Raw genomic sequence first — 25,353 nt, 5'->3', positions numbered from 1 at the left:
ACAGAAACAGATCTGTCGTCTTTTTGTTTTTGTGACTCTGCGTGTCTTCTCCACCTTGTTGTCAGTTCACATTGGTGTCAGATATGGGTCACATCTTACAGTCATCCAGAAAAATGAGATATGAGCAGCAATTTTGAAACTGAGCATGAAGTCCTGCAGTGTGAACGCAGCCTCGGAGGTCAGAGGAAGTGTTGTAGCAGTCAACTCCTCCTGCACGCCGTCTGCTCTGCAGCTCGTCCAGATGGAGCGAACACACAACTCCCACTTTTTAAGGCCGACGCTGCAGGCGGCAGATAAATACCGTTGCAGTATTTCTCCGTCCCGTGAGGAAATGTTTGGACTGTGTGAATGTGAAGACAGAGCCTGCCCGCTCAGCAGATCCGTCCCTGCAGACACACACACACACACACACACACACACACACAGCAGGATGTTTGCTCGGCCCGGTCCCACTACATTTCCTCTGCTCCCTCATCCTGTATGCACGCCCATGTCCTTTAAATTCATCTGAATGTTTCATGTCAATTAATTTATCATGAGCATGGAGTGGAGCTGTGTGGCACTGCGGTGCTTTTAGGGGGAATGGAGAGAAGGGGTGGTGGGGGGTGGTGGGGGGTGGTGGGGTGGGGGGGTGGGGGGTGGGGGGGTGGGGGGGTGGGGGATTACTGCAAACTTCAGACTTGAGCCATCAGCCCAGACTCGGCTGGTTTACTCTCTCATCCTCTGACAATGGCAGAATATCAAATAAGAGTTTTTTTTTTAAGGCAAACTCTCGAAAGTTTCTTTGAGGGAAAGTGTGTTTTTTCAGCAGTCAGCTGGCAGCGCTCAGCTCATCAGACGATGCGACGGTGACAACCTTCTGCGCCAGACGGCTGCAGAGTCGTGCAGAGCGACAATACAAAGAATGAGAATAAAAAAGTTTCTGTTGAAGCTTTTCCTGAAAGGCACAGACGGCGGTCGTACGCATGGAGGCTGCAGCAGTTCAGACCCTCGTGTTCCCCTGCTGGCCTGGGATCAGATTAGGCGATATCCACAATTTAATATTGCGATGCTGTCCTGTCAATATATTGTGATTAACAATATTATCGGCATTCACCAGGTGGGGGGCGGTGATTTTTTACAGGTTTTTTTATTGTATATCTTCTAAATTATATCAAATTTCTAGGCTATTAATAATCATAATTAATAAGAAGAATAATAGTAGGTGATATAATAATAATAATAATAATAATAATAATAGGTGGTGATATTCGATACTGTGGAAATATCGCGATATTCGAGGCGATATTTGATACAGCGGAAAATATCACAATATTCACGAAATACCGCGATACCCGCGGCCCAAACCTCTATCAGGTCCGACCAGAACTTTCTCTTGTGTCTCTGTGGTTTCATCTGTCTTTTTACTCTGTCTCTCTGTACAAATGAAACATCCCGAGGAGATTAGACTGTTCTCCTTAAATAAAAAAGAGGTTGTGTAAGAGGCAGTAAGGCCAGCAAGTAGCGTCATGTTTTCTCACAGCAAACCTGTTCTGAAAAGCTCTTCAGGTAACTCACATGGTTTTACCACACGTCTCTGGTCTGGTTTAGGCGCTGTTGCCACTAAACATTCATACATGGAAAGTTTTGAATTGAAAAATAACTTTTTGCTGGACTTATTGTTCACCTAATCACCAATACAGGCCAAAAAAATGACAAAATATGTTGATTTCTAGAAATTTTATATCAAAATGAACAGAGCGTCTCTTTACAGTAAACGGCACATTTCTGGTCAAAAATTTCATCCAATCAAATTTTGATAACCATTGGAATTATCCACGCATCCCATGTTTTTTTCCCAGCATGCAGCTCAGTTCAGCTGCAACATGGACGAAGGAGAGTTTCTGGCTGCTTCACCTAAAACTCTTTTCCCACAACCACTTCCTCCATATCTCATTAATATTCAAATAAGCCCCTCCCACTGACGCTTCCCACCCCAATTTTCTGTTTCATTTCAGAAATATGTCAATACACAGAAGCAAATCTCGCTCTCCATGACACTTCATGGGCTCTTTATGAAGATCAGCTGGGCAGCAGCAGCCTGAAGGTTGTTCATGCAAATAATTTAAATTTTTAGACATTTTAAAATAAGATAAGACTTCACTTTATTGAAAATTCAGGTGCCACAGCAGCTATTGGCAGAACAGTGCCAAGCAAGTACAGGAAAGGTAATAAAAATACAGGGAAGGTAATATAATACAGGGAAATAGGAAAGGTAGTATAATAAATATAAACTATAAATAATAGTGAAAAAATTCTGCAATAGCTGATATTCTTATCTAGAATGACTTGCAGTGAGTGAGCAGGTAGTTCAGTGTGGCTGTTCCAGGTATCGAACCTCTGACCTTTTGGTAACGGGACAGTGTCTCTGAACACCAGACAGCCCAAACATCACCAAGTACAAAAAGTAAAAGCACCATTTGCACTCTGGGATCATAAACCTCAGGAACAACCTGCCTGTGGAAATACAATTAACAAACTCTGTATCTCCATTTAAGACACAAAGGGAACTGATGACTTGTTATTGCTCTCATTCTGCTTTAACAGTATCGTTTAATTTGATTACTGTGAGGTCAGAATGGTTTTGGAGTCGGCCTTAACGAGCTTAGGGCCTTAATTGATCCAGCAGTGCAAGTCTTTCCTTTATTACAGTTGATTGTTTTTTTTAATATCTTTGCTCTGTTCCTTTTACATTACAACACAGTAGCTTTAGAAAAAGTGCTGTACAGTAGCTTACTGACAGATATCAATGTTTGCTGGACTGTGTTCCAATCAGCTAACCCATTTGTTTTCATTAATTACTGAACTATATGCTGAACACAATTCTCATAGCGTTCATGCATGGGTGAGCAGCAGTGAGTGTGTATGGAGGGGGGAGGGGGGGGGGGGGGGGAGGGGGAGGGGGGAGGGGGCGGGGCGGGTGGATGTATACATGACCTGGAATAGATTAACAATAATCTATGCAGACAACCCCCCGCTGGATGTAGGCTGCTGGTTCCTTCTAAACATCAGACTGCAGCAGCAGTGTGTTGCTGCAGTGTGAGGGACAGCAGGACAGTAAGACAGGAAGACAGCAGGACAGTAAGACAGCAGGACAGTAAGACAGTAAGACAGGAAGACAGCAGGACAGTAAGACAGCAGGACAGTAAGACAGTAAGACAGCAGGACAGTAAGACAGGAGGACAGCAGGACAGTAAGACAGCAGGACAGTAAGACAGTAAGACAGTAAGACAGCAGGACAGTAGGACAGCAGGACAGTAAAACAGCAGGACAGTAAGACAGTCAGACAGTAAGACAGTAAGACAGCAGGACAGTAAGACAGTAAGACAGCAGGACAGTAAGACAGTAAGACAGCAGGACAGTAGGACAGCAGGACAGTAAGACAGTAAGACAATAGGACAGTAAGACAGTAAGACAGCAGGACAGTAAGACAGCAGGACAGTAAGACAGCAGGACAGTAAGACAGTAAGACAATAGGACAGTAAGACAGTAAGACAGCAGGACAGTAAGACAGCAGGACAGTAAGACAGCAGGACAGTAAGACAGCAGGACAGTAAGACAGTAAGACAATAGGACAGTAAGACAGTAAGACAGCAGGACAGTAAGACAGCAGGACAGTAAGACAGTAAGACAGCAGGACAGTAAGACAGCAGGACAGTAAGACAGTAAGACAGCAGGACAGTAAGACAGTAAGACAGCAGGACAGTAAGACAGCAGGACAGTAAGACAGTAAGACAATAAGACAGTAAGACAGTAAGACAGCAGGACAGTAAGACAGCAGGTCAGTAAGACAGCAGGACAGTAAGACAGCAGGACAGTAAGACAGTAAGACAGCAGGACAGCAAGACAGTAAGACAGCAGGACAGTAAGACAGCAGGACAGTAAGACAGTAAGACAATAAGACAGTAAGACAGTAAGACAGCAGGACAGTAAGACAGCAGGACAGCAGGACAGTAAGACAGTAAGACAGCAGGACAACAGGACAGCAGGACAGCAGGACAGTAAGACAGCAGGACAGTAGGGCAGTAAGACAGTGAGACAGGACAGCAGGACAGTAAGACAGTGAGACAGCAGGACAGTAAGACAGCAGGACAGTAAGACAGCAGGACAGCAGGACAGCAGGACAGCAGGACAGTAAGACAGTAAGACAGCAGGACAGTAGGACAGTAAGACAGTGAGACAGTAGGACAGCAGGACAGTAAGACAGTGAGACAGTAGGACAGCAGGACAGCAGGACAGTAGGACAGCAGGACAGTAAGACAGCAGGACAGCAGGACAGTAAGACAGTAAGACAGCAGGACAGTAGGACAGCAGGACAGTAAGACAGCAGGACAGCAGGACAGCAGGACAGTAAGACAGTAGGACAGTAAGACAGTAAGACAGCAGGACAGTAGGACAGTAAGACAGTGAGACAGTAGGACAGTAAGACAGTGAGACAGTAGGACAGCAGGACAGTAAGACAGCAGGACAGTAAGACAGCAGGACAAGAAGACAGTAAGACAGTAAGACAGCAGGACAGTAAGACAGTAAGACAGCAGGACAGTAGGACAGTAAGACAGTGAGACAGTAGGACAGCAGGACAGTAAGACAGTAGGACAGTAAGACAGTAAGACAGCAGGACAGTAGGACAGTAAGACAGTGAGACAGTAGGACAGCAGGACAGTAAGACAGCAGGACAAGAAGACAGTAAGACAGTAAGACAGCAGGACAGTAAGACAGTAAGACAGCAGGACAGTAGGACAGTAAGACAGTGAGACAGTAGGACAGCAGGACAGTAAGACAGCAGGACAGTAAGACAGCAGGACAGTAAGACAGCAGGACAAGAAGACAGTAAGACAGTAAGACAGCAGGACAGTAAGACAGTGAGACAGTAGGACAGTAAGACAGTAAGACAGTGAGACAGTAGGACAGTGAGACAGTAGGACAGCAGGACAGTAAGACAACAGGACAGTAAGACAGTAAGACAGTAAGACAGCAGGACAACAGGACAGCAGGACAGCAGGACAGCAGGACAGTAAGACAGTAAGACAGTAAGACAGTAAGACAGCAGGACAGTAAGACAGCAGGACAGTAAGACAGTAAGACAGCAGGACAGTAAGGCAGTAAGACAGCAGGACAGTAAGACAGCAGGACAGTAAGACAGCAGGACAGCAGGACAGCAGGACAGTAAGACAGTAAGACAGCAGGACAGTAAGACAGTAAGACAGCAGGACAGTAAGACAGCAGGACAGTAAGACAGCAGGACAGCAGGACAGCAGGACAGTAAGACAGTAAGACAGCAGGACAGCAGGACAGTAGGACAGTAAGACAGTAAGACAGTAAGACAGCAGGACAGCAGGACAGTAAGACAGTAAGACAGCAGGACAGCAGGACAGCAGGACAGTAAGACAGTAAGACAGCAGGACAGCAGGACAGTAAGACAGCAGGACAGTAGGACAGTAAGACAGTAAGACAGCAGGACAGCAGGACAGTAGGACAGTAAGACAGTAAGACAGTAAGACAGCAGGACAGTAGGACAGTAAGACAGTAAGACAGGAAGACAGCAGGACAGCAGGACAGTAGGACAGTAGGACAGTAAGACAGTAGGACAGCAGGACAGTAAGACAGCAGGACAGCAGGACAGTAAGACAGTGAGACAGTAGGACAGCAGGACAGTAAGACAGCAGGACAGCAAGACAGTAAGACAGCAGGACAGTAAGACAGTAAGACAGTGAGACAGTAGGACAGCAGGACAGTAAGACAGTAAGACAGTAGGACAGTGAGACAGTAGGACAGCAGGACAGTAAGACAGCAGGACAGCAGGACAGCAGGTAGATGAGTGTTAGTGAGAGGTTCAGTGTGATGTACTGTTCAGTTGATGGCTCTCTAACCAGCGGGCTTCCCAACAACCGTGTTTAGATTGCTGCCAGCTGGCCAGTCAAAGCCCTCTGTCCCCAAACCCCCTCCCAAGGGCTGGTTTCCTGTAGCAGTAGGATTAACGAACCACACCGCAGTTCTCTTGTTAGAGGACTGAGACTCTCTGTGCCGTTATTTGGTGCCTCCAGAGTTCAAAGGTCATCGTTCTCACTTGAACAAACCAACTAACTAACGGAGGAAACACTGCAGAGTCCAGATGAACCGATCAGAACATGCTGGCTCCGCACAGCCAGCCAAACACTGCACTGTACTACACTGTACTGCAGTATATTAGACAAACACTGCACTATACTGCAGTACACTACACTATACTACAGTACATCAGACAAACTCTACACTGTACTGCAGTATATTAGACAAACACTGCACTGTACTACACTGTACTGCAGTATATTAGACAAACACTGCACTATACTGCAGTACACTACACTATACTACAGTACATCAGACAAACTCTACACTGTACTGCAGTATATTAGACAAACACTGCACTATACTGCAGTACACTACACTATACTACAGTACATCAGACAAACTCTACACTGTACTACAGTATATTAGACAAACACTGCACTATACTGCAGTACACTACACTATACTACAGTACATCAGACAAACTCTACACTGTACTGCAGTATATTAGACAAACACTGCAGTGTACTACACTGTACTGCAGTATATTAGACAAACACTGCAGTGTACTACACTGTACAGCAGTATATTAGACAAACACTGCAGTGTACTACACTGTACTGCAGTATATTAGACAAACACTGCAGTGTACTACACTGTACTGCAGTATATTAGACAAACACTACACTATACTGCAGTACACTACACTGTACTACACTGTACTACAGTACATTAGACCAACACTACATTGTACTACAGTACATCAGACAAACACTACACTGTACTACAGTACATCAGACAAACACTACACTATACTGCAGTACACTACACTGTACTACAGTACATTATATAGTATGCAGTATATTAGACAAACACTACAGTGTACTACAGTACATTAGACCAACACTACACTATACTGCAGTACACTACACTGTACTACAGTACATTAGACCAACACTACACTATACTGCAGTACACTACACTGTACTACAGTACATTAGACAAACACTACACTGTACTACAGTATATTAGATAAATACCACACTGTACTACAGTACATCAGATAAGCTCTACACTGTACTACAGTATATTAGATAAATACCACACTGTACTACAGTATATTAGATAAATACCACACTGTACTACAGTACATCAGATAAGCTCTACACTGTACTACAGTATATTAGATAAATACCACACTGTACTACAGTACATTAGACCAACACTACACTGTACTACAGTACATCAGACAAACACTACACTGTACTACAGTATATTAGATAAATGCCACACTGTACTACAGTATATTAAATAAATACCACACTGTACTACAGTACATCAGATAAACTACACTGTACTACATCAGACTCCAGCAGCCTGACACGCTGCTGTCTGAGTGTTTACTGTCGGCCCGCCTCCGCCTCAGGAGGAATTTAATCCGGCTTTAATCTGCTCATTTGATCAAAGCTCGACATGAAGCGTCCCGTCTGAGCTGATTAGCCTGACGAGCTTCCCGCAGAGCTTTGAGGACGGCCGTACGCACCGCGGCGCCGCCGACACGGCCCGAATGAATGATGGGACGTTAATGTGTGAGCGATCCGGCGTGACGGCCGGAGCCGATGAGCCGTCAGTCATCTCTGCTCATTAAGATGAGAATGTGATATGATGGAAATCCTGACAGAGGCAAGATTGCTTTGATGTTGATTATTTATTTTGGCTTATTGACTTTCACAGTGTGGTTATCAGTTATGCAGCCGGATAATTCGTTTTATTAAGTGAAACGAAGTACTTCCACAGTGTTAATAACCTTCATTCATCTCCGATGTTTTCAGTAGGATTTGGTGTCCTGACAGTGAGGAGTGATGTGCTATAGTTAGCTACAGTTAATGGATCTCAGGACTTATAATCAGATCAGACGTCTCCAGACTGAAAAGCGTCTGAACACCTTTTTCTTTTCTTAAACTTCTTCCTCCGGGGAAGGTTTTGCTGAGCGTGCACGGTCTTCTTTCAGCACCGCCCTGCTCCACATCTGAGGATTTACACACATCCGTCCATACCTGGGATCCTCCCATACAACACAGTCTCCTGCTGCCGGCTGATCAGCTCCACTGGAGATCTGCTGGTCTGTCGGCCGTGCCTCAGGGCAGCTGGAGGCGACGGAGAGCGTGACCTGTTCACTTTCCCCGCTGAGATTTGGATTCAACGCTTACAAGCCTGTCACAGGCCTGTTAAGCTGCTGACAGTGTTTGGTTGTTATCTCCTTTGTCAGGAAGCAGATTAGAGGTTTAGGTCTACAACTTTTCTCGGAGGTAGAAATAATCTCATTGCTTGAGTTCAGTGGGCGGAGCCAAAGAACCACAGTAACACACTATTGATGACTTTGTGACTCTGTCGCTAGATTTAGTGGCTTTTCAGATCTGCCAGGTGACTTTATTTCTCAAAAGCAACAAGCAACCAATCTAGTGTCTTATTCTGACCACAGGAACAAAGTGTCAACTCAATGTATTTGGTGAAGTCTGTGCAGCTGATGACGATTTGCACTACTTGCTTGTGCCTCCCATACAAACTGCGGCCCCTCCCTCCACTGAGACAGGGACTGTAGCATATAAACTGATGTGCAAAATTGAAGTTGCCAACACTGAAGTAATGACTGAAGCTAGAAGCACTTAAAATGAAGCGATGCCTCCTCGCCCCCCGTCACAGGCTGCATGTGAAGAGTGGTGAACAGTCAGTAAGAGCTAGTTAGCCTAGCTGACCTTCCAAGTTCAAACTAGTTATAAGCCAATAACTATCTAGGTAAGCCAGTTAGCTAGCTGCTGACCTTCCAACATCAGCATGTCATGGTCAGGAATGAATGAAAAATTAAGTTATTGCCATTTTTATTTTTATTTTGACCATAGTTTAACTAAAACTACCATCTGCTCAGAAGAACAGCCTCCACAGAACATCAGTATGTTGAACTCAGAGGTCAGAAGAAGTGTATTAAAGCTTCCTTTGTGCTCTGACTTCCCTCTGTAGTAAACTCAACCCCCTCGCTGTCAGATGCAGCTATCATCCAAGTCCCATTTGTTGTGGCCCGCGCTGCAGGCAGCCGCTAAACTCTGCTGCAGTTCTTCTCCATCCCAAACTGTTTGATACGTTTTCAAATCTGGCTCTGTTTACAGCTGTCAGGAGCCACAACAAATAATCTGTCTGAGTGAGAGACGAGCGTTACGGTGTCGACTCAGCTCTATTTCACCAAGTTTTGTAAGAAGACCGGGCCGGCTGCTGCTGCGGTGCAATACAGTACAGGACAGATGCAATACTGACTCTGGGATATCAGCTTGATTCCAGGCTAAAGAAAGGCAGCGTTATTAGAATATTTCCAACAGTAACAACATCAATAAATCCAATACCAAGAGCCAAGTGTAACAGGAAAACACATCAGAAATCAAAGCAAAGTGACTTAATTTTCTAGCCTTTTTCACACAGACAGATGTGAGATTCCTCTAATGGGGAGAATGGCTTATATCTCAGTCGTTTCTGTCCAATGACCCAAACTAACGGTCTGTAGTAATGAGTCAGACGAGTCGTTTTCGGCCGGTACTGCATCGGTATCGGCAGTTAGAGAGATATTCAGCGTTATAATACCCTGAACTACACCTCTGCTTTCCTCGGCTGTGCTGCTCCTCCATTGTCCGCTCCGGCTTCAGTAATCCGTGTTCAAACAATCACAACTATTGTTTGTATGCAAATGTGACACCAACCAAATCCAGCAGCGACAACGCATTGTATAGGCGGTCCTGGCCTTTACACAGTTATTTCTGTTCTCTACACAAAGAACAAAGCATCCTCCCAGCAGAAACTGTCCTCATTAACGTCAGTATATCTAATTGACCCGCAAAGGAAACGGCTCATTGCATACATTAACATTATGTAAACTCTATTAGCGGTGTAATGTTGCGTTCACAAAAAAAAAAAAGCCTTTGTACTCCCTCAGCATCTTCAGTTAATGCATGTGAGCTCTCCGTACTCTTGTGTGTTCATCCCCTCTTCAAATAGAGGAGGACAATTAAGCGGATTGCTGGCGGTTTGCAAATCTGGAGGTTCATTTACGCAGACGGGCGGCCTCATTACACAACGAGGACACCGACGACCTCCAGCTCTCTGAAAACACAATCGGATCTATTGTCGTCCATTTGGAAATTGAGTGCGTTTTTGTCCCTATTCAGATTTTTTCCTGTGAGCGCTGTGAGATTCCTAAGTGCTGTATTTTTATTTTTAAAAAGTATTGCATAGGCGTTATGGGAACGCTGCTGTGTGTGAGTCAATACATTTTTTATCATGGCCGCCCTCAGTGGGAATCTAACTCGTAACCCAGGCAGTGTTAGTGCCTTGCTCTGCCCATTGGACCAGCTGTGGCTCAATATCTCAAGGACAGATGATCCCATTGTCAAAAATTAAAAACAACCCCCTGTGTTGGCATAACTGTGCTTTTTAGAAACACTTAAAGTTATGATGTACTGTAAAATTAAAAGAACAAAGCAAACATATCAACAAAGCAGTGGCTGGAGTAAAGGGAAGACTCACAGCCGACAGCTCATTAAAGCTGATTAAATATTAAGCAGCAACAAACTGGAGGTTGTGTGATATCGGTGTTATTGGCACTGGTGTTACTAGTAACCACGAAATATCACAACCGCCAGTGTGTAACTGCAGTTAAACAACATTTACAACATTTTTTACGATAATGGTAAACATTCAACAAAGATACAGGCTTTGGGTTTTCATTTAATAATTTTGTTTTGGCCCTCCACCAATAAAACGTTTCAGAAAATCCTTATATAAAGAGTTTTAAGCCTGGAACCAAGCCAACCAACTACGAGATGAATTGTGACTATAAAGCATTTAATTCGGAGCAAAAAAAATTGGAAAACAGAAAAAAAGGCAAAGTTGTTTTTTTTTTTTTTTTTTCCCGTTTTCCTTTTTTTTTTTTTTTTTTGCTCCGAATCAAATGTTTTATGGTCACGATTCATCTCGTAGTTGGTTGGCTTGGTTCCAGGCTTAAAACTCTTTATATAAGGATTTTCTGAAACGTCAATGGAGGAATGAATGGGAAATTCACTTCCTGGAACCGGAGCCGTTCAAAAGTGGGCGGTCACTGTTGAGCTCTATTACTTAGCAAAGGGGAACCGCGTTTTTTATTGGTGGAGGGCCAAAACAAGGGTTATCCTTGTATGCTTCATTCCATAGTTAGATACAGAGTTAATAAATTAAATGTAAACAAGGCGGAGCGATACCATTGGAGTTATAATGTTCAGCTTTATTGTGCTTATAAGCAATCATGGAACGCTTCCAAGTGGTTGGAGAAAATGTAATGTAGACTTCAATAAGTAAGTGTAAGTGTAGCTAGCTTGCTACCTAGCCACTGTCACCAATTTGCTGAATTTGTTGCTAGATATCGCGACTTTTCACTTTTCTCCTGGCAACTTTATTTCTTAAAAGCGACCAGCAACAAATCTACTGACTTTTTCTGACCACTGGGGAAAATGTTGATGTGTTGACAAAAAAAACGCACTCTACCACCGGGGCTTTTACAGACTGGATGCTCTAGATCTTGGAGACACTGAGTGATGAGCTAACGTGTGTCCCTGTCCCTGTCCCCGTCCCCGTCCCTGTCCCCGTCCCTGTCCCCCTCCCTGTCCCCGTCCCTGTCCCCGTCCCTGTCCCCGTCCCTGTCCCCCTCCCTGTCCCCGTCCCTGTCCCCGTCCCCGTCCCCGTCCCTGTCCCCGTCCCTGTCCCCCTCCCTGTCCCCGTCCCTGTCCCCCTCCCTGTCCCCGTCCCTGTCCCCGTCCCTGTCCCCCTCCCTGTCCCCGTCCCTGTCCCCGTCCCCGTCCCCGTCCCCGTCCCCGTCCCCGTCCCCGTCCCCGTCCCCGTCCCCGTCCCCGTCCCTGCTGTGTCTGCAGGGAGCAGCCCATCTTCAGCTCCAGAGCTCATGTCTTCCAGATCGACCCGGCCACCAAGCGGAACTGGCTGCCGGCCAGCAAGCACGCCGTCACCGTGTCCTTCTTCTACGACGCCAACCGCAGCGTCTACCGCATCATCAGCGTGGGCGGGACTAAGGTGGGACACACCCCCTAACTCCACCCACCACCCCCCACCCCCCTCTTAGACACGTACATGCATGCATACTTTCATGCAGTGATAGGCCTACTTGTTCACTCATGCAGAATATACATCATACACACATTACACATGTATATCACACACAAGCATGTACATACAGTAGCATATACAGTATACACACACACACACACACATCGTTGAACTTGTGCACATATACATGATCCTCTCAAGTGTGACATCATGTGAAAATGAATAGGAGTGTGAAATTATGTTAATGCCTTTAGCTACGTCCAATGCTAATATCGACATTCCTGTATTCTGTATTTCTTCAATGAAAAAAATAATTCGCTAGTCATGCTCGGCTTAGCATACCAATATTTTGTGGCTTTATCAAGAGAGGATAATGCAACTTCCACACCATAGTTGTTAGAAAAATATTGTCTTTTATTAAGTAAGATGTTAAAATATGTAATAACTTCAGCATATGTCATTTCTGACATTGTTTCACCCATTTTAAGAACAGGACCAGTGGCAAATGGGATCCAAAAATCCCATGAATTTTCACCACAGGAGAAATAAAAAGTGTATCCGGATATAATCTGAAAGTCCTTGAAAACACTTGAGAGGTCTATTCAGAAAACACATCTCACACACACACACACACACACACACACACACGTGTCCTCATGCCCAGTGTAATGGAGCAGCCTATTAGCGCAGGGCTGTGTCAGTTCTGTGAGAGCTAGTTATCCTGTCTGTAGTGTCTGTAACTGTGTGTCCTGCTTCCTGCTGCTCAGTACTAACGAGGGTCTGGGAGTAACAGATTACATGTAACTGGATTACAGTAATCTAGCTACACACTGCAAGAAACAGCATTTTTTCACAACTCATTTAGTCTCATATTCAGTCTTCAAATCTTATTTTTCTTAAACAAGAGAAACATTCTGCAGTGAGGAGAGATAACTCCACTTCCTACTTTCTAATGCAGCTTCACTTGTTTCAGGAATTTTCTAGAAATGAGTGTCAGTCTGTTGAAACCAGAATAAATCAGAATAAGGCAGATCACTGCACTGCTGTCAAGAAAATGACACTTGATTCTACTAAATTCTGGACACAAGTTGATTTGTATTGGAAACAAGTGAAATGATCTCAGCCCATTGGCAGATTTTTTCACTTACTTTAAAAAAAATAAAAATTTTAGGACTAATAATCGACTAAATGACTTGTTAAGATGATTTTTTTGCAGTGCAAACATGGTAAATGTAGTCAGTTACCATTTAAGTATTCATGTTTAATACCCTCCATTTGCTTTACGTTGATAAATATCCAGTTCTTCTTCTGCTGGATCCTGTTATTCACCGCAGCAACGTCCCAGTTCCCCCACTGGGATCATTCAGGTTTCATTTGATCTTCTTTTCTTCTCCGTGGTGACAGGCCATCATCAACAGCACCATCACCCCCAACATGACCTTCACCAAAACCTCCCAGAAGTTTGGCCAGTGGGCGGACAGCCGGGCCAACACCGTGTACGGCCTGGGCTTCTCCACCGAGCAGCAGCTGCAGCAGGTGAGGGGCGGGGGGGGGGCGGGGGGGGGGGGGGGGGGGGGGCATGAGTTTTCAGGTTAGGATGGCAGACAGAGACTCGGCCTTCCCGACACTCCCTTCATTCCCTCCTCTCCTCTCCTCTCCTCTCCCCCCCTCCAGTTCTCGGAGCAGTTTAAGGAGGTGAAGGAGGCGGCTCGTCTGGCCAGGGAGAAATCCCAGGAGAGGTTTGAGCTGGCGAACCCCGCGCTGAACATCGCCGCCCCGCAGGTGAGTCTTGGAGCTGCAGCTGTTCTTCTCATCTGCCACATTTTCATATGAATAGGTGTGCGCTGATCTATCACCGATTGCTCTAACTCAACAGTGATTCAACCTATCTCCAGTTCATAAATCTTCTCCTCTGTCTGTTCTAAACAGCCGGGGTCTGGTAGCTCTTTCCTGGGAAAAATCCTCTGCCAAACAGGAAGTGATGCGTTTTACGTGTCCGGTTTGTTTGGAATCAACAGAAGAAGAAGAACTGGATAGTTAGCATGAGCAGTGATAGCCACCATAGCTGAACAGACATAGAAAAGAGAAACTCAAACTGCATCAACAGAAAATCCAAGCTCCGCCCACACTGTTTGATTGACAGGTGATCTGTGGGAAGAGCAGTGCAGAAACACCACAGTGAGGCTGAGGGACAAAGATGGAGACTAAATATAAAAAAAGAGCATCTTGAAGATTAGCACTTTAAAGCTCCCAGGAGGGTTTTTTAACAACAGTCAGCGCTGCCTAATTACACACAGTGTAATTCCATTCAGTGTAATTAGGAATTAGGTTCTTCTCCACGTCTCCCTCTGAGTCACACACACTCTTTACACACCGGCGTTTGATTAGATCAGATGAAACTTCATCGTTTCCCTGTGGGGAAACTGGGTCATCTCATCAGCAGAGGATCAGATACAGATAAGAATGAGACAAATGGAGAGTACTGCAGATAATACAACATTATACACAAAATAATAATGATAATACAATTACATCAGCCAAACATACTGTCTATGTTTACATGCGCACCAATACTGGGAGTAATCAGCTTACGGTAATATTTTGATTACAGTGTTTACATGGTTTGAAGTTATGTGATTTCTCTAGTTACTCAGTTTACATGGATTCATTTAATAACCGCTCTGCTGCACCCAGGGGCGGACTTAGAGATTTGGGGGCTCTAGGCGAAGGCAAGCATGGGCCCCCCGAATCCCAAACTTCACCCTTTTCAATCCATCTTTCTTCACATTAAGACCCAGTTATACTTCTGCGTCGAAGTGTCTCTGCAGCTACCTACAGCGGTCCGAGCAGTTATAGTTCTGCGTTGGTGATTTTGTGCGTAGAACACCGAAACACGAGACAGCAGAGTGGAGCTGTGTTAACACAGAAGTAATAACAGAAGTGTTTACGTTCTCTGAAGCTCATGTTGTGGATATTTCCGTTCATCTGGTGTCTTTATAACCGGGAGATGAGCTGTCGTCCAGATGAACACATCTGAACCTCCTCAGCTCGTCTCTCTTCCATCTGCTCCATGTTGTCTTCACTATCGGCCCACAGCGACCCATACAGGAGGAGGAGACACCAAGCGGCCAATCACAGCTCTTGCGCTCTTGCGTCACCCTATCTGCAGTTGAATTTTTGGGGAGGAGCTTAAGCTACAGCAGCACCGCAAAGACCTATGGCGGTACTTCCATGCAGAAGTATAAACTGGCCTTTACCTTCAAGTTGGGGCGGAGCACAGTTCATGTAAGGGCTGGAGCTGATCTGTCCTGACTTACAAAACAATGATACTCACCATAATTTGATGCTACTCACCCTCCTCTTCATCATTATTATCACTATTTCTCATGTTTCCTTGCCCTTGGCTGTGAGCATCAGTTGGCACGGCAGCACACTCACCATCAGTGTTGCTGTTGGAGCGATCGCTTCACTGACTCGCAGGCAGCAGGAATATCACTAGCAGCAAACACTCGCAGCAGTTGATTCTTGGTTGAGAGAAAGTTGTCAGCAAAGCTTTTGTTTTCCTCTCTCTTTTTTGTTTGTCTGTGCCACTTGGGTAGTTTCGCTTCATTTTTTTTTTTACTTCTCTCACAACAACTGCTACAGAGGCGAGGAAATGAGCCGTGGAGAGACAGGAGTCAGCAGGTTTTGATAAAGATAGACCAAGAGGCCAAAACCACCAGTGAATCCTGAAGAGCAGCAGCAGCAGTTCCTCTAACGTCCGCTAGAGTCCTGCTCCAAAAAGACTCAAAAGACACAAAAAGTCAACGGACCACAACCCAACTTCTGCTAAAAATATGAAGTCAATAAATTTTTTTCCACAAGAGGTTTTGGCCTCAGTAGCTAATTTCACTTCTTCTAATGTGTGTCCTTGCAGAGATTTTCAAAATAATCATGCCATTAACAGGATATAATGGATATAAAGTGGGGTCGTTTTCCTAGTGATTGACAGGTCGACGATTACGGGCCAATAGTAGGTGGAACTGCGGCTCTGCAGACGACCCAAACTCCGCCCCCTCCACCTTGACTCCACCCGCTGCCTCTGTTTGGCTGCTCCGGGTCCAAAAAAATGTCAACATGGCGGCGACCGTAAACACAATCTCCAGGCTTCAAAACCCTTCAGAGGCCAATGGGTGACATCACACTCACTACTCCATCTGTTTTACAGTCTGTGGGATGGACACAGGGATTGGACCTGTGACTTTCAGGTTACGGGACGCGCTCTCTAACCCCGGCTCAGTGCGACAGAGCGGAGCGGCGTTTTCCCAGAGGACCGAGCTGCCGTCCGGACGTTTCTATTTTAAACACATGCAGAATCTTGTGGGATTAGATGGATCCCCCATCTGGCCGCTCCATTATTTCCCCATTGGCTAACTCCATTAAAGGATTTCATGCATGAAAAATGGAGATGGGAGGCGGAAAGAGACGCCGGCTCCGAAGGTGTACGGAGGGACAGAAATGGCTGCGACTGAAAGAAAGAGGAATGAGGGAGCAGGAGAATAAAGAGGAAAGGGAGGAAGATAGAGGAGGGGGGGTAGGGGGGGTAGGGGGGGTTTTGGGGGGTGAATCATCTATAATTGAAGGGAATCTGGGCTGCTGTTGAAAGGACAATGACCGGCTTTTATTTGCCAGCGTCGCTGATTTCTTGGTGGACGTGATAACTTTGAAGTTCTGTTGGAGAAGTGAGAGTTTGTTCGCAATTGAAACTCTTTCTCCTTCACTTCCTCTGTCTATAAGCAGCCCTTTATTACTCAGAATGAAATTAGGGTTAAGGACACTCAGAGATATCTTCCGGTGGCTGTTTCTGGGGAGAAAACAGTCTATACACGGAGGAAACAATGTTAAATGCAAATGAATCGCTTTTTGGGAAGCTACTGAGCCGCTCTGCCTGTCAGGTTTAATAGGAAGCCATGCGTTTGATAAGAGTCTGGTTGTTGTGGCAACATGAATTGAACCCTGGGTAGAGTGTGTGTGTGTGTGTGTGTGTGTGCATGTGCATCCCTGGGTGTGCGTGTGTGTTTGTGTGTGTGTGTGTGCATCTCTGAGTGTGTGTGTTTGTGTCTGCGCATGCACATGTGTGAGTGTGCGCGTCTCTGTGTGTCTGTACATGTCCTTGTGTATGTGTGTATTGTCTGTCTGTGTATGTGTGTATGACTGGTTATATGTGTGTGTTTATGCGAGTGCATGTGTGTGGTGTGTGTGTGTGTGTGTGTGTCTCGCTCGAGTGTGTGTGTGTGCATTTCTGTCTGTGTGTTGCTCTTTCATGTATTTTAATAGTAATTTCTGCCAAGTAATAGGAATCTGTTGCGTGATAAGTGTCTGTTTGGCTGTTGTGGCAACATGAATTGAACCCAGGATAAAGTGAGTGAGTGAGTGTGTGTGTGTGTGTGTGTGTGTGTGTGTGTGTGTGTAGAAGCGCCAACAATGAGCCATTCATCAGGCTGGAGCGACAGCAGAGTCAGGCTGCCGGCCTCGACCTCGGCTCCAACACAGATAACAGCTGATCGTTTCTCTGCTCAGTCTGATGATTTAAACGCTGCTGGAGACTCACAGCTGGAATACCAACAAGTCACTGAGACGAGAGGAAAGAAACATTCAGTGCCTGAATCGAGCAATATTTCATCAAACTGACAAAGACGTTTTTTTGTTGAATCGTTAGAACAGTATTCATCAAGCTTAGAGTTTTACCAGTCAACTCAGTTTATTTATATCACACAATTCATACACAAAGGCAATTCAAAGTGCTTTACACAACGTAAATAACACAGATATGAAATATAGGATAAAATAAATAAATAAAAAACAAATAAAAAGAGCTAATAATAGTTTATAAAAAGAAAAAAATGGTGATGGACTGAAGAAGAGAGAAGCATGCTGAGACTGGACGGTCTAAGGTCAGCTCAACAAAAATCACCTTTATTTAAGTGTCATAAGAGTAGATTTGGGGGTACACAGGGGGACGTGACCCCCTGAGTTTGCTTGTTATCATCAGTTCAGACAGCAGAATTATGTCACGATATCCCAAAATCATCATATCATCACCAGAAGCTGTTATGCGTTGTGTAGTAATGTTGTAATTTTAGACAGTAGTACCGTGTCTTCCTTCCTCCTCTGTTATCTTTGGTTTCTCTGCCTTCTGCCCAGTGCATGCTGGGATAGGCTCTTTTCTGTCGTCCTCCTCCACAGCGAGGTCAGAGGTCAGGGTCGGGACTACAGAACAGCGAGCGGTGGCGTTACATGGTGTCACCATGGCAACCAGTGAGCTGGTTGAGCGCAGGATAAGAGTCTGAAAAACTGACTGAGCATGACTTCAGCTCAGCCAAATCTCACACACACACACACACACACACGAATACATATATAAAAACACACACACACACATACACACACACACACCACACATACACACACACACACAGAAACCTCACCTGGATGGGGCTGCAGAGTCAGAAGCAGGCAGCCTTGCTTCTATTGATTTCTAGGTAAGACAGCAGCTCTCATTGATTTTGTGAGTCAGGAATGAAAGACAGAGGTGTTGTGGTTGTTCTCACACCTTCTCACATCAGACTCTCCACTGGACTAAAGAACACCAGGCAGCTGACTGCCAGGCACAAACTGCATAATATAGAAATAATGCCTGAGAGAGCGTTCTTATGTACGAGCTGCAGCCAGGTGTTGTGTGTTGCTGGCAGCAGCAGCAGCAGCAGCTATATCTCAGTAAAGAAGCCCTCAAGCTGTTATGGCCTTCATACTACAGTTACCAACATGTGGACTGTCTGAAGGGGTTTCTGCAAAGTCGTCATAGAATTTCAAAGAATTTAAATTAATTGAATTCTTACCATTTGCAGTCATCTGACAGCCGAGACGGGCAAATATGTAACAGCCGACATGGCTCACATCACTCACATCGCTCTCAAACCTCCAGAAGATGTTTAGATCTGTTTTACACACAGTCCAAAAACTAGTGTTTTGGAGAGAAGCTAATATATAGGGAAGTGATATATGTCCTGTTGTTGTTTTTCCACTTCTCCCTGTGTATCTGCAGGTGTTAAAGCTCTCTGTGATGACTTGTCCCATCAGCAGCTCCTCTGGTCAGAATTCGCAACTCTGTCGATTTTTACTGCCGTCGCACTTTTTTAAAACTGTTTGTCCACAGAAACTCTCACAATACTGTGAGAGTCTTGGGATAAAACGCTGCGTCTGCTCACAAAGCTAACAGGTTAATATATAGATAGCTACGATGGTAGTTAGCATTAGCGCTACCGTCTGCTAACATCTTACTTCATGTTACGTTGATGGTTTCACTGGAGCTTGGAAAGACAAACTCCAACACTAATAGCAATTAAAAGTGAATGTTTTCACATAGAGCTTTAAACCCCCGCTGCACACGGCCCGTCAGGAGTGACCTGTAGAAACCACCTGCAGTACAGCAGCTGCATCGCCTCAGGCTCTACAGTGATGCTGAGGAGACAGGAGACAGGAGAGAGGAGAGAGGAGGGAGGAGGCAGGAGAGAGGAGAGAGGAGTGAGGAGGCAGGAGAGAGGAGGGAGGAGGCAGGAGAGAGGAGACAGGAGAGAGGAGGCAGGAGGGAGGAGAGAGGAGACAGGAGGGAGGAGAGAGGAGGGAGGAGAGAGGAGATAGGAGGGAGGAGGCAGGAGAGAGGAGATAGGAGAGAGGAGGCAGGAGAGAGGAGGCAGGAGAGAGGAGATAGGAGGGAGGAGACAGGAGAGAGGAGGCAGGAGAGAGGAGGCAGGAGAGAGGAGATAGGAGGCAGGAGGCAGGAGAGAGGAGGCAGGAGAGAGGAGGCAGGAGAGAGGAGGCAGGAGAGAGGAGACAGGAGACAGGAGAGAGGAGGCAGGAGAGAGGAGACAGGAGGGAGGAGACAGGAGAGAGGAGGCAGGAGAGAGGAGGCAGGAGAGAGGAGGCAGGAGAGAGGAGGCAGGAGAGAGGAGACAGGAGAGAGGAGACAGGAGAGAGGAGACAGGAGAGAGGAGGCAGGAGAGAGGAGACAGGAGAGAGGAGGCAGGAGAGAGGAGGCAGGAGAGAGGAGGCAGGAGAGAGGAGGCAGGAGAGAGGAGACAGGAGGGAGGAGACAGGAGAGAGGAGGCAGGAGAGAGGAGGCAGGAGAGAGGAGGCAGGAGAGAGGAGACAGGAGGGAGGAGAGAGGAGAGAGGAGGCAGGAGGGAGGAGACAGGAGAGAGGAGGCAGGAGAGAGGAGGCAGGAGAGAGGAGGCAGGAGAGAGGAGACAGGAGGGAGGAGAGAGGAGAGAGGAGGCAGGAGGGAGGAGACAGGAGAGAGGAGGCAGGAGAGAGGAGGCAGGAGGGAGGAGACAGGAGAAAGGAGACAGGAGAGAGGAGACAGGAGGGAGGAGAGAGGAGAGAGGAGGCAGGAGGGAGGAGACAGGAGAGAGGAGGCAGGAGAGAGGAGGCAGGAGAGAGGAGGCAGGAGAGAGGAGACAGGAGAAAGGAGACAGGAGAAAGGAGACAGGAGAGAGGAGACAGGAGGGAGGAGAGAGGAGAGAGGAGGCAGGAGAGAGGAGGCAGGAGAGAGGAGACAGGAGGGAGGAGAGAGGAGAGAGGAGGCAGGAGAGAGGAGACAGCAGAGCATCTGCATGCAGTGAAGCTTCAGTTTCCAGGATTATTTGCAGAGCTGAGAGATAGGGGGGGGGGGGGGGGGGTTTAGTGAGATAAAAAAGAATGATAAACAGACCTATTAAAAGAACAAGCTAATAAGAACTGACAAGCGCAAAGAAAATAAACAGACCTGTACAATAAAATGGTGGTGAGATCACATTGAGAATTCAGGTACATCAGACTGGCAGATGAATTGTGTACAAGGCGTAAAGCAAGAGCCAGAAAGCAGTTCAGTTGATGTTGCTGTACTGCATTGGACAGTGGCTCAGAACCAGAACTAGTCCCAGAACTAGTCCCAGAACTAGTCTCAGTACTAGTCTCCTGTCCCGTGGAGCTGAACTGTTGCAGCAGAGGAGGATCCAGAAGCTTCCTGCTCTCTGACAGAAACACCGGTCACCGTGTCTGAGCCTGGCGACTGCAGCGTTCACCCTCTGACACGACAAACAGAAGGTCCTGAATATACAGTCATCCATATTTTAAACCTCTCAGCATTAAAACAGTCCAAAAAGAGAGGGGAGGGGGGGCGGGGCAAGGTGCGGAGGAAGGCCCGAGAATGTAACTGTGATGCATGGAGACATGAATAAGTAAAGCAGGTTCGGCGTCTCAATGAAACGCAGGGTGTAGAAACAGCAGCTTTATAAAGCTGAGGGAGCAGAGCGGGCCGACCGTCACGTAAATAAGTAAACAGTAGATGTGTTTAGATGGGGGGGGTGGGGGGGGGTGGTGCGGGAGGGGGGAGGGGTGGAGAAAATACTTTTAATATTTAAAGTGGAGGTTCAGGACTTTTCAAAGCCCCGTTCCATTGATTACACAGTGAGACTCTCAGGACCCCGAAACGTTTTTACATCCTGCTTTTAGGTTTGAGAAGTTTGACATAGCGATTGTTAGCAATAGTGAATGTTAAACACACACACACACACACACACACACACACACACACACACACACACACACACACACGCACACACGCACACACGCACACACGCACACACACACACACACACATACACAAACAAGCTCTGGCCCTATATTGAAGGTTGTGATGTGCTTCTATTTTCTTGTTTTCTTATGCTTTTTTTCGTCATTTTATTTCACTTTGATGATGAAGCTGTTGCCTGCTTACAAAATACAAAAATAAAAGTAAACAAAACAAAATGAACAAAAAATAAAATAAATTAGATTTAAAAAAGCAGGTCTGTTGTCCATTCGTAGTTTTTGATACAGCTGATGTATTCCTGCCTGCTGCCTGTTCAGACGTTGGCATGAAAACTGTCTGATGTTGTGAAAACAGTCTGTAACATTTCTTCTGTAACATTTCTGAACACAGACTTTAACGCTGGAAACTCAATGTAAAGTTTTCTTTTTCTGATGTGATCTGCATCCTTGGCTTCTATTTACAGTAGAGATGTGATTAAAGTGGTAATATACAAGATTCTTGTTCATTCAGTCTCCATCTTTGTCCCTCAGCCTCACTGTGGTGTTTCTGCACTGCTCTTCCCACAGATCACCTGTCAATCAAACAGTGTGGGCGGAGCTTGGATTTCCTGTTGATGCAGTTTGAGTTTCTCTTTTCTCTGTCTGTTCAGCCATGGTGGCTATCACTGCTCATGCTAACTACCCAGTTCTTCTTCTTCTTCTTCTTCTTCTGTTGATTTCAAACAAACCGGAAACGTAAAACGCATCACTTCCTGTTGTTTAGAACAGACAGAGGAGAAGATTTAACTGGATATAGGTTCCATCACTGTTGTGTTAGAGCCATCAGTGAGAAAGAAGCAAAATTGAACTTCTTTGTATGAAAATGCATTATGATATTATGTCTAGTTGTTGTGAAATTTCTGATAAGCACATTAAAGCTGGTTTTAATAATTTAATGTTCTCTTTCCTCCTCTCCCCTCTCCTCCTGATGCATCATGGGATTCTTCTTCTTCTCTCCCAGCTCTCCCAGGTGAGTGAACTGTTTGTCCCCCCCCCCCCCCCCCCACCCACCCACAGTCCAAAGACATTATCCAGACCCCCCCTCCCCCCGCTGACCTGCATCATGGTTTCTCTGTGGGACTGTGGGGTTCACAGTCACGTGTCTTAGTGTTACATCAACTATCATCCTCAATAATTCATCGGCGTGTGATCAAAGCCGGCTTCAGAGCAAAGCCGGCTTCAGATCACAGCCGGCGGTTTCTACGATGAGGAGAAGCCTTGTTGACGACGGCAACAACAACAACAAAATGGAATCACAGAGTCTGAGCTGCTGGGGTCAGCGCGGCGCGGCGGGATACCGCTACGCTCACAAACCCTTTTCTGAGTTTGCCTCCTCAAAATTCAGTTCCACATATCAGTGATATCGGTGAATCCCGCTGACAGCAGGAAAATCACAAATCATGGCCTTTTCAAAGCGGGAGTTCCTCGCAGGGCCTTTGAGCTAATTAGTCGCTCGTTAGTCACTCAGCCTGTTAGTGAGCGGAGTGAGGAGAAACTGACGTAAATTTGTAATCCCATTTATGACTTAAACATGACCCACGGTGTAAATAATTCAGGGACGCGCGCAGCCGAGCCGTTGACTTTGGACTGGAGTTGTCTTGGCTTTGATTTTTCCTCCTTCCTCCCCGGACGCGGCGCTCTGCTCGTTCACACGAGTCGACTCGGTGTTTTATTTCCATTTTCCATATCCATCCATACTGCAGGAACAGGCAGAGAGCAGAGAGCTATAGGACATAAAACACGGTCCTCGGGGGAACACAGACAGGCCGACTCAAATTAATAATACAAGGTTCCTCTACAGTAAGTGCGGCGGTGTGATGCTTCAGCGAGGCGCTCGGCGGTCGGCGAGCTCACGCTGGGTTTTCTGCTCGGAGAGAAGAGGAGAGGAGGCGAGGGGAGGCTCAGAGAAACGCCCAGACCGATTCATCCATGAGCTGTTAAAAAGGAGGCCAAGCTGTCTTTTAGCTCACGGCCTCATATTGAGAAAAATGGTTTACAAAACTGTGTGAAAAGGAGCCTGAGCTCGTTTCTGTCCAGCAGAGAAGGAACTTCAAAGCAGATCGGTTGGATGCGGTGCTGAAGAGCAAACTTCACCGAGCCAGACTGGATCCAGGCTGCAGCAGGCCGTCTGTGTGCTGTCATATCATATTCACGTGTTTTTTTCACATAAGATGAACGCCTCTTCTTATATATACAGTATCACCTTTTAGTTTATTTAACCTTTTTTTAATACCGTAGTCCCACTGAGATTAAAAGGAAGGAAGTGCATCGTGACAAAAACATTATCTACAAAATCTTGGCATTTATCTTGGCATTTATATACATTTATATGGCTCAAAAACACAACAGACTGCTGACAAAAACAGAAGCCGGATTGGAGCTGCAACTTTGGAGACACACATGGCTTCTATTTTTGTCGGACTACGCAGCGGTCTGTTATGTATTTGAGCCATATAAATGTCGATAAATGCCAAGATTTTGCTTATTATAGTCATTTATCAATAAACAAAAGAAAGGATGCATAAATAAATCTTTGAGTAAAACATTTACAAACCAACAATGCTATCAAAGCTCAAACTGAATACGCTACAATTGCTAAATACGAGAACTTGAACTGACGGCGGAACAAGAACAGACCCGGTGTAGCGGCTCAAAATGTCGTGCTGCAGTGTAGTTCAGCTGTAAGAGCTGAGGACCTCCAACATGGCCGACAGAGGATGTTACATCACCTGAAAGCCCTCCATCATACACATACACATACACACATCACAGCATGTGCCAGTTTGGGAGGATATTTTTATCCAGTACAGTACCATGAGTGAATACATCTAGCATGAGTGAGCCCAGATCCATGTTCAACTCACTGAGCCGCAGGACCATATCATACACACACACACACACACACACACACACACACACACACACACACACACACACACACACACACACACACACACACACACACACACACACACACACGCTGCCTCGGCAGATGAACAGAATTGCACCTCAGCCAGTTTCCCTTTGAATTGAAATCCCATCAGAGCGGTGCGGCTGTACAGGGAAGCAGCTGGGGCTCCGCTCCGCGTGGAGCCGGCTACAGGAGCTGAGATGGGACATAACAAGCTCTGACACGTCGAGCTCTGCCCCGTCTCCCCGCTGTGTCTCGTCCGGTTTGTTCTGACGAGGCTCTGGATCTGCGGAGGCTCCGACTCCTGTCACCGAGTCCAGCCTGGGCCTCCTGCTCGCTGCAGCCGGAGTAGCTAGCAGAGCTGCACAGTTACTCGTACATAATTACATGTCGCCATTTTAGTTTCCACAATCAATAACTATAGAATAGAGGCATGTCGTTATATTGACAGGTCATTTCCTTTAGAACATCCACTGTCATGTCAGTTTTATTTGTGTAGCACATTTCATACACAAGTAAGCTCAATGTGCTTCGTGTTAAAGGACAAAAATAGTGACAATTAATAGATAAGG

The 25,353-nt window shown here is 46.0% G+C and overlaps 1 protein-coding gene across 1 annotated transcript in view; it reads left to right on the top strand.

The window, feature by feature from the left end:
* LOC139925730 (homer protein homolog 3-like) overlaps window positions 1-25,353 on the top strand; it is a 54,039-nt gene that overhangs the window by 9,582 nt on the left and 19,104 nt on the right. Inside the window, exons 2-5 of the mRNA XM_078285697.1 lie at window positions 12,033-12,189; window positions 13,627-13,758; window positions 13,897-14,004; window positions 22,832-22,840. Of these exons, the coding sequence (XP_078141823.1) occupies window positions 12,033-12,189; window positions 13,627-13,758; window positions 13,897-14,004; window positions 22,832-22,840 (406 nt within the window). The remainder of the gene's footprint in view (window positions 1-12,032; window positions 12,190-13,626; window positions 13,759-13,896; window positions 14,005-22,831; window positions 22,841-25,353) is intronic.

Source organism: Centroberyx gerrardi, chromosome 9 (assembly GCF_048128805.1).
Source record: "Centroberyx gerrardi isolate f3 chromosome 9, fCenGer3.hap1.cur.20231027, whole genome shotgun sequence".
NCBI lineage: Eukaryota > Metazoa > Chordata > Actinopteri > Beryciformes > Berycidae > Centroberyx > Centroberyx gerrardi.
Note: the sequence above shows the minus strand (reverse complement) of the source record. Positions and strands in the feature narration are given on the sequence as shown.